This window comes from Phoenix dactylifera, chromosome 11, assembly GCF_051530095.1.
Source record: "Phoenix dactylifera cultivar Ajwa chromosome 11, Ajwa_hap1_PhDact_Kaust_v1.1, whole genome shotgun sequence".
In the NCBI taxonomy this organism is placed as follows: domain Eukaryota; kingdom Viridiplantae; phylum Streptophyta; class Magnoliopsida; order Arecales; family Arecaceae; genus Phoenix; species Phoenix dactylifera.
Window position 1 is genome coordinate 22,777,505 of NC_143200.1, and position 7,767 is coordinate 22,785,271.

The 7,767-nt window shown below is 40.7% G+C and overlaps 1 protein-coding gene across 1 annotated transcript; it reads left to right on the forward strand.

The window, feature by feature from the left end:
• Nucleotides 1–696: 696 nt before the first annotated feature.
• LOC103706475 (pyrophosphate-energized vacuolar membrane proton pump) lies at nt 697–6,818 on the forward strand. The gene is made up of 8 exons (XM_008790581.6): nt 697–1,119; nt 3,703–4,277; nt 4,571–4,950; nt 5,042–5,128; nt 5,233–5,563; nt 5,660–6,070; nt 6,155–6,214; nt 6,363–6,818. Exons 1-8 carry the CDS (start codon nt 873–875, stop codon nt 6,567–6,569), a joined length of 2,298 nt encoding a protein of 765 aa, XP_008788803.3. The 5' UTR covers nt 697–872; the 3' UTR covers nt 6,570–6,818.
• The last annotated feature ends 949 nt before the right edge of the window (nt 6,819–7,767 follow it).

Below are 7,767 nucleotides of genomic sequence, written 5' to 3' on the forward strand. Positions count from 1 at the left end.
AAATTCTATAATTTGAGATGATGGATCAAATTCAATGACTTAGATCAATGGCATGAATCATTCATGTAGGATTCTTCATCTAATTAAAAAAAAAAAGAGGGTAGCTTGAATATGGCTCCACGATTATAAAGTAATAATTAATTGAGTGTTATGCTTTGAGTGAAATGTGGAAAAGGGTTGACAGATGGCAATTCCATCAAATGGTCCCCTTTACGTAACCATCCCACGCTTCCACAAGTTCCGGATTTTAAAGAAAACGGAAATCCTGTTTCCCCTTTTTCTTATTTTATTGTTTCCTCCGTTCGTTCCGTAGGATTTCATCCTTCTAGGCCGCCGTTCCGCTCACTCGTTCCACGTGTGGATATCTTGGTCTCACAGGAAACATAAACTAATAGCACTGAAACGCATCTCTACCGTCCATTTAGAATATTTATTTCACCAATCTGGACCGTCCAGTGTTTTGCGCCCCATTAGCTGTCACGAAGTTTCTCTCCCCGAAGGCGCGTCAGCACAGCGAATCATTAAAACGCGCGAGCCATGTGATCCTCCAGATCATTTTACTTAACGTGCCCTTCAGAAAAACCCCGGGAGCCGAAAAGCCCTTTGCAACGCAGAGAGCCGGCGATTGGGTGTACGGTTAAGCAAAACTGTTCCGCAGCCAGAAAGGAAGAAATTCGTAATTGTTTGGCTCTTTCCGGCCTCGAACTTTTTACCAGGCCCTCCTCTTCGGGAGTCTCCAATCTTATATATGACGAACCGGAGCTCACGTCAGGAGGCGCTGCAGGAAGCCCTCGAACTCTCGTAGCCCTAGTTTCCACTTTCCGGCGCTGGGTTTTGCGTTTCTTGGGGGTTGGGTGCGGCCAGATCCGGCAATGGGGGCGGCGATCCTCTCCGATCTCCTGACGGAGATTCTGATCCCGGTGGCCGCCGTCGTCGGGATCGTCTTCTCCTTGTTCCAGTGGATGCTGGTCTCCAAGGTGAAGCTCTCGCCGGAGCGGCAGACACCGGCGAGAGGGAACAAGAACGACTACACTGACTACCTCATCGAGGAGGAGGAGGGCCTTAACGACCACAACGTCGTCGTCAAGTGCGCCGACATCCAGAGCGCCATTTCGGAGGGTGAGAACTCTTTGATCGGATCTCTTGCGACTCGATGTTTCTTTCTTTTTCATGTTGCAGATCTGTTTGTTTTATAGTCTGATCTTTCTATCCTTGTAATCAAAGATTCCATGAAGCTTCTTGATTTCGTTTAGATCTCCCTGAATGTTGGAAAAAAAATGGATTACTTTTCTTTTAATCTTGACTATATCTGCTCGTTATTTTTACAAGCCTCCTTGTGATTTTGGAAGTTTTTAGCTGATATTTCGGGTATTTCGGGTAGGTCTTTGATATTTTTGGAAGTTTTAAGCTGATTGTCGGCAGCAAAAACAGTTTTTTCCTTCTGGGTTAGGGTTTCTATGAGTGTGATTACTGTAGCAGAGCTTTTGTGTACCTCATTTTTTTTAACCTGGTTAAGTATAGTTTTCTTTCCTTATCTTAGTTCTGCATAACTAATTCTTTTGCGTATGCCTTCCATACGGGCCCTTTGGTTTATTTGGTGCTTCAGAGATATGCCTTATTTTATATCAGATTATTCCTTTTTCTCTTCATATAAACTTCTTCAAACCTGTATTTGCTGCTGTTTTTATGATATTTATGACTGGTATATGTTAGTTTTCGTCATCGATTACTCTTTTCTCTCCCTTTTTTTTGATCTCTCATATTTTTATTCGTCTCAGAGTAAATTTAAATATTTAAATATTTGTTGAATTTGTTCCATACATATATGTTCGGTGGTCAAAGAAAAAGGTTGTGTATTGTGGTCCTCACAAAAATTCTGGCTTATGTTGGGCACTTGTAAGGAGATAAGCAGTTGCTTATTATGGTCCTCAGAAATGTTTGTTAGACTAGATTTGTCCTGACTTCTCTCTGGATTTTTTTTTCACTCTGCAGCCTTCCTATCTCAATAATTCTCGTTTGTCATCAAGGGATGTGATATGGTGTCAAGTTGATATTATAATATTATTTGTGTTCTAAATGTGGGGTTAGTTATCCTTATAAAAATGCTCAATTCTTCTTTTTTGAATGGTAATTATGGTAGTTTTCTGTCAAATGAGAATGTACCATTTGCTAGAAGGTCGTTAGAGGATGTCCTCAACAGAATTTTGTTAAATGATATGCTAGATTGATTTTCATCTATATATTCCGATTGTTTGACCTTTATATCTAATGATTCTTCAGTCTTAATTTGTAAGGACCCGTGCAGGCGTATGTTTAGTCTCATATTGGTAATGCATCGGATAAATCTTGGGTATTTGTACAAGGTCAGTGAATTCAATAATTTCTTCCGACTAGTCTTTTGAGTGAGGTTTTGAGTTGTTACAAATGGTATTAGAGTAGACGTGGTCTATATGACCAATATGGATTAAAGGACACTGCAAGACAAGCTTATTTAGGTTGACCAATTTTATCGTAGTATTTGTGATTGGATTTGTGATACTTATGATTGGATTTGAATGGACTGATACCCTTAGTTTGGCGAAGATACAAGGACTTCAATGGAGGGAGGATGAGAGGACTCGTGCTGGTATGTGTATAGTTCCACATCAATCGTGCATTGAATGGATCTTGGATACTTATGCAGAGTTGAGAAATCTAAATAACACCTTCTTGGCTAGTCTTTTGAGGTTAGGTCCTTGGTTTTTATATAATCACTGAATCTTATGTGCTGCCAATTGGATCTTGCTATTAACGTTGTGAATTCTAGTACTCTATGATTCCATGAAATTAATCTTCTCAAAATTTGCTCAGTAACCTTATGTCAGATGCTCAGAAGTAGTAATGCACTGTGCTTCTCATAAAAACTCATCCTTTCTTTGATGGTTGTGGAAGAAAACTAATTTCGACCATTGATGTCGCTATGCATAATTCATTTGAGATTTATTTTAGGCTGACTGATCCATGTTTTCTATCTGGTGTCCATTATCCTATTAACAGAAAACACATCATGCCCCCGACTTACTCTTCGCCCTTTGGCCTAACCTGAACTGTTCTGCAAGGGCCATACCCATGCTTATATTTTATTATACAATGTATTCTTTTTATGATTGTATCCATTACCATTTAACAAATTTTACATACATTTCTGATGAGATTTGTGTATCAAATTCACTGCCTGCTTTGTCAAGTTAGTTTCTCTACTATTAGCATTGTAAAACAGAGGTGGAAACAATTTATCTAAAATTTGTTTTTGGAGGGTTTTGATCTATCAATCATAGTTCCCCAGCTGGTCAAAGAGTTGATTGGCTTTGGCTCGGATTGTGTAGAGTGGAAGTTCAAATTATGTTCATAGCTCTGATAACATGTCAGTTGTTATAAATCAATATTATTCAATAGAGTCAATACCATGGATATTATTGTTGATATTACTGGAAAATGACTATATAGTTAAGTTGTGTTGACTATGTGTTTGAGTACCCTACAACCTGATCGTAAGTTATTGCAAAATGAGATATGAACTCTCTAGAGTCTTGAAATTGCTATCTTCATTTCTTTTCTTTTTGCTTTTTCAGTCCGTTCATGGTGTTAAAGTAAAAATAAAATTTGCTTTCTGTGGCATGACATCTGTGGAAACTAATTTTGACCTGTTTATTTATGCAACAGGTGCTACATCTTTTCTTTTCACTGAATATCAATATGTTGGAGTGTTCATGGTTGCATTTGCAATTCTGATCTTCCTCTTCCTTGGCTCTGTGGAGGGCTTCAGCACGAAGAGCCAGCCCTGCACCTATAGCAAGGACAAGACTTGCAAGCCTGCCCTTGCTAATGCCATTTTCAGCACTGTGTCATTCTTGCTTGGTGCAATCACCTCTGTGGTTTCTGGTTTTCTTGGGATGAAGATTGCAACATATGCAAATGCCAGGACTACTTTGGAGGCAAGGAAGGGTGTTGGAAAGGCTTTCATTACTGCATTCCGCTCTGGTGCAGTTATGGGCTTTTTGCTTGCTGCAAATGGGCTTCTGGTGCTTTACATTGCAATCAACCTATTCAAGTTGTATTATGGGGAAGACTGGGAAGGGCTTTTTGAGGCTATTACTGGTTACGGCCTCGGTGGTTCTTCCATGGCCCTTTTTGGGAGAGTTGGTGGAGGTATTTATACGAAAGCTGCTGATGTTGGTGCTGATCTTGTCGGAAAGGTTGAGAGGAACATTCCTGAGGACGACCCTAGAAACCCTGCTGTAAGAATGTCATCTCTTCATGACAACCTTTAGTTTTAGTACATTCATTCATCCTTGGCTGCATATTATCATGATGTAGGTTCTGCCAAGGAGCCCTTATGTTGTTTTCGGCCCGTAACATTATATGTTCTTTCGTCTTTCTGTGCCACAAGCATTTCAACTATTTGTTAGTGCTGATATCTATATCAACCGATTTTTTTCTTAATATTTTCAGCACATTCTAGTTTTTGTTTAATTGCAGATATTTTCTGTTCTTGCCATGGAGGTTGATGTATTTTTGACATGATTTACAGGTGATTGCTGACAATGTTGGTGATAATGTTGGGGATATTGCTGGTATGGGGTCGGATCTGTTTGGCTCATATGCTGAGTCTTCATGTGCTGCCCTTGTAGTTGCCTCGATCTCTTCCTTTGGAATTAACCATGAGCTGACAGCTATGTTATACCCCCTTCTCATTAGCTCCATGGGTATCATTGTTTGTTTGATCACTACTCTCTTTGCAACTGACTTCTTTGAGATAAAGGCGGTGAAGGAGATTGAGCCTGCACTAAAGAGGCAGCTCATAATCTCCACTGCTCTTATGACTGTGGGCGTTGGAATTGTTAGTTGGATAGCTCTCCCATCAACCTTCACAATATTCAATTTTGGTGTCCAGAAGACGGTGAAGAACTGGTAAGCCGCATGTTACTCCTTTTCTTGTTTGTCTGGTAAGGTTTTGCCGCCTTTTCATCAGCACCTTGTTGCATCATGTTGGACTTGTCAGGGAGCTTTTCTTCTGTGTGGCAATTGGTTTGTGGGCTGGCCTGGTCATAGGTTTTGTCACTGAATACTATACAAGCAATGCATACAGGTGCGCTAATGAGTTTTCTTTGTCGCAGCGGTAGCCAACTAGTTTCTGTTACCACATGTTCTAGTTTACTTATTTCCATATTAACTCAACGTCCTCCTATGCAGCCCTGTGCAAGATGTTGCTGATTCGTGTAGAACTGGAGCTGCCACTAATGTTATCTTTGGACTTGCTTTGGGATACAAATCTGTCATCATTCCAATTTTTGCTATTGCCATCAGCATTTTTGTTAGTTTTAGTTTTGCTGCCATGTATGGTATTGCAGTTGCTGCTCTAGGAATGCTGAGCAACATTGCTACTGGGCTTGCCATTGATGCATATGGACCCATCAGTGACAATGCCGGAGGTATTGCTGAGATGGCTGGAATGAGCCACAGAATTCGTGAGAGAACTGATGCTCTAGATGCCGCCGGAAACACCACTGCTGCCATTGGAAAGGTGCAGCAATTACTTCTTGCGATAAAATCATTTTCTTAATCATAACATGTCTTGGTTGCGCATTTCAATTTTTGGTACTTCTGTTTCCTTTTTCAGGGATTTGCGATTGGTTCAGCAGCCTTAGTGTCTCTGGCACTTTTTGGTGCCTTTGTGAGCCGAGCATCAATTTCAACTGTCGATGTTCTCACCCCCAAAGTCTTCATTGGGTTGATTGTTGGTGCCATGCTTCCTTACTGGTTCTCAGCCATGACCATGAAGAGTGTTGGCAGTGCAGCTCTCAAGATGGTTGAGGAGGTCCGCAGGCAGTTCAACACCATTCCTGGACTCATGGAGGGAACTACTAAACCAGACTATGCAACCTGTGTCAAGATATCCACGGATGCTTCCATCAAGGAAATGATTCCTCCTGGCGCTCTTGTCATGGTCACCCCTCTGATCGTTGGAACTTTCTTTGGTGTGGAAACTCTGTCAGGAGTCCTCGCAGGCTCTCTTGTTTCTGGGGTTCAGGTTAGCAGCGATTCCTTGTATCCAACATCATTCAAATTCTGATGTGGTATTTTTCAGTCCTGAATTGGTTTTAATATGGGACAGATTGCTATCTCCGCATCCAACACTGGCGGTGCATGGGATAACGCGAAGAAATATATTGAGGTAAATTATTTCCAAATTTGAATTTTTTGTTTCCCAGGCCTTTTGGAGCCATGGGGTGTGAATTAACCAAGCCTTTAACCTTTATCATCAGTAAGTGAGAGTTGTAAGTCCTTGAAGTGTGAATTCCATTTTCCCTGTTTTTGTCTAGGCTGGAGCTTCGGAGCATGCCAGGACCCTTGGTCCCAAAGGTTCAGATGCCCACAAGGCGGCAGTGATTGGTGACACCATTGGGGACCCCCTCAAGGACACATCAGGGCCATCGCTCAACATCCTCATCAAGCTCATGGCTGTGGAGTCGCTTGTATTTGCTCCTTTCTTCGCCACGCATGGGGGTCTTCTCTTCAAGATCTTCTAAACGAGAAAAGAAAGAAAATTAAAGCACGCATCCTACCCGTCTACACTGCTACATCCTTACCCGATCCTATCTTCTCTTCTACTTACCCTTTTCCCCATCGTCTTTTATACTCCCGACTCCCATTTTTATTTTTATGTTCGGTGCTTAATTTCACCTTGTAGGCGGTGTCGTGTCTGAGTGCCCAGGCATGGCTGGACGCGAACGGTTAAATTTTCCTTTTGCTAGATAAATTGCGATGATGATGATAAATTTATGAGGCTTAGCTATGTGCGGTCTCTCTGAGATCGTGTAAGGGTGTTTATTGTCCCTTTTACTTTAGCCAGAGAGACAGAAAGAGAGGGACAGTGTTCATAAAATCGTGGTTTACCTGTTTGTCGCAATTCTTGTGTGCCCAAGCTCAAGTGATCTTTCCGTTGTATTTTCGTATATAAAATCTGACTGCTACTGTGCCAAGGGTACGAATCTTCTATTAGGTATCACATGCTCACCGAGTACTTCAAAGCCTCGTCGTATTTGGTGTCAGGACATCCCAATAGAAACTACAGCTGCAGGAAACTTCTGGGAGGCATGGAAGCCTGCTCTGTTTTTCCTTCATCATCGTTCTCCATCTGTCCTCAGAATCGTTCTAAAGATGGTAATTTGGAATATGCTCCGGATGGGTTCGGTCCCCTTCCAGTCCACAGCATGAAAGGGGGCAGTCAGCATCTTCTGAAAATAGTGCATACTAATTTTGTTAATGATCTAATTGGTGATATAAAAATGTCAATGTCTTTTATAGTCCAACTTGTAAAGTGAATTGAAAAAAATGATCAATTGGAAACATGGATACTTCTTGAGAAAGAGAAAGTGCATGCATCACACAGAATGATAATTAGTTGCATGGTGAACAAAAAGAAAAAAGAAAAAAGGAGAGATTTATCAATGATAGGTATGGTTTAGAAAAGGATTGTATGTAATATGTCACCTTCCAAAGTAAATTACACTTATGTTCCACTTGCAAAAAAATTTCTTATTGGAGTTGCATATCGGAATTTTAATAAATAAATTACTAAAAGTTACACTCATGAATAAAATGTAGACTCTCTTGTTAGGTTTGCCAAAATGGTCGGCTTAGATATACAATTGATATGGTGAATTTAATTCGAACGCCAAACTTGATATTTATTATCATAAAATTACACAAAAATTTATAATAGAG

Excerpts from the sequence above, each read along its gene's own strand:
- LOC103706475 (XM_008790581.6), top strand. The coding sequence starts at position 873 with ATGGGGGCGGCGATCCTCTCCGATCTCCTGACGGAGATTCTGATCCCG. Across the intron at positions 5,129-5,232 it reads TATACAAGCAATGCATACAG|CCCTGTGCAAGATGTTGCTG; the intron begins GTGCGCTAATGA and ends CCTCCTATGCAG. Across the intron at positions 5,564-5,659 it reads CCACTGCTGCCATTGGAAAG|GGATTTGCGATTGGTTCAGC; the intron begins GTGCAGCAATTA and ends TTCCTTTTTCAG.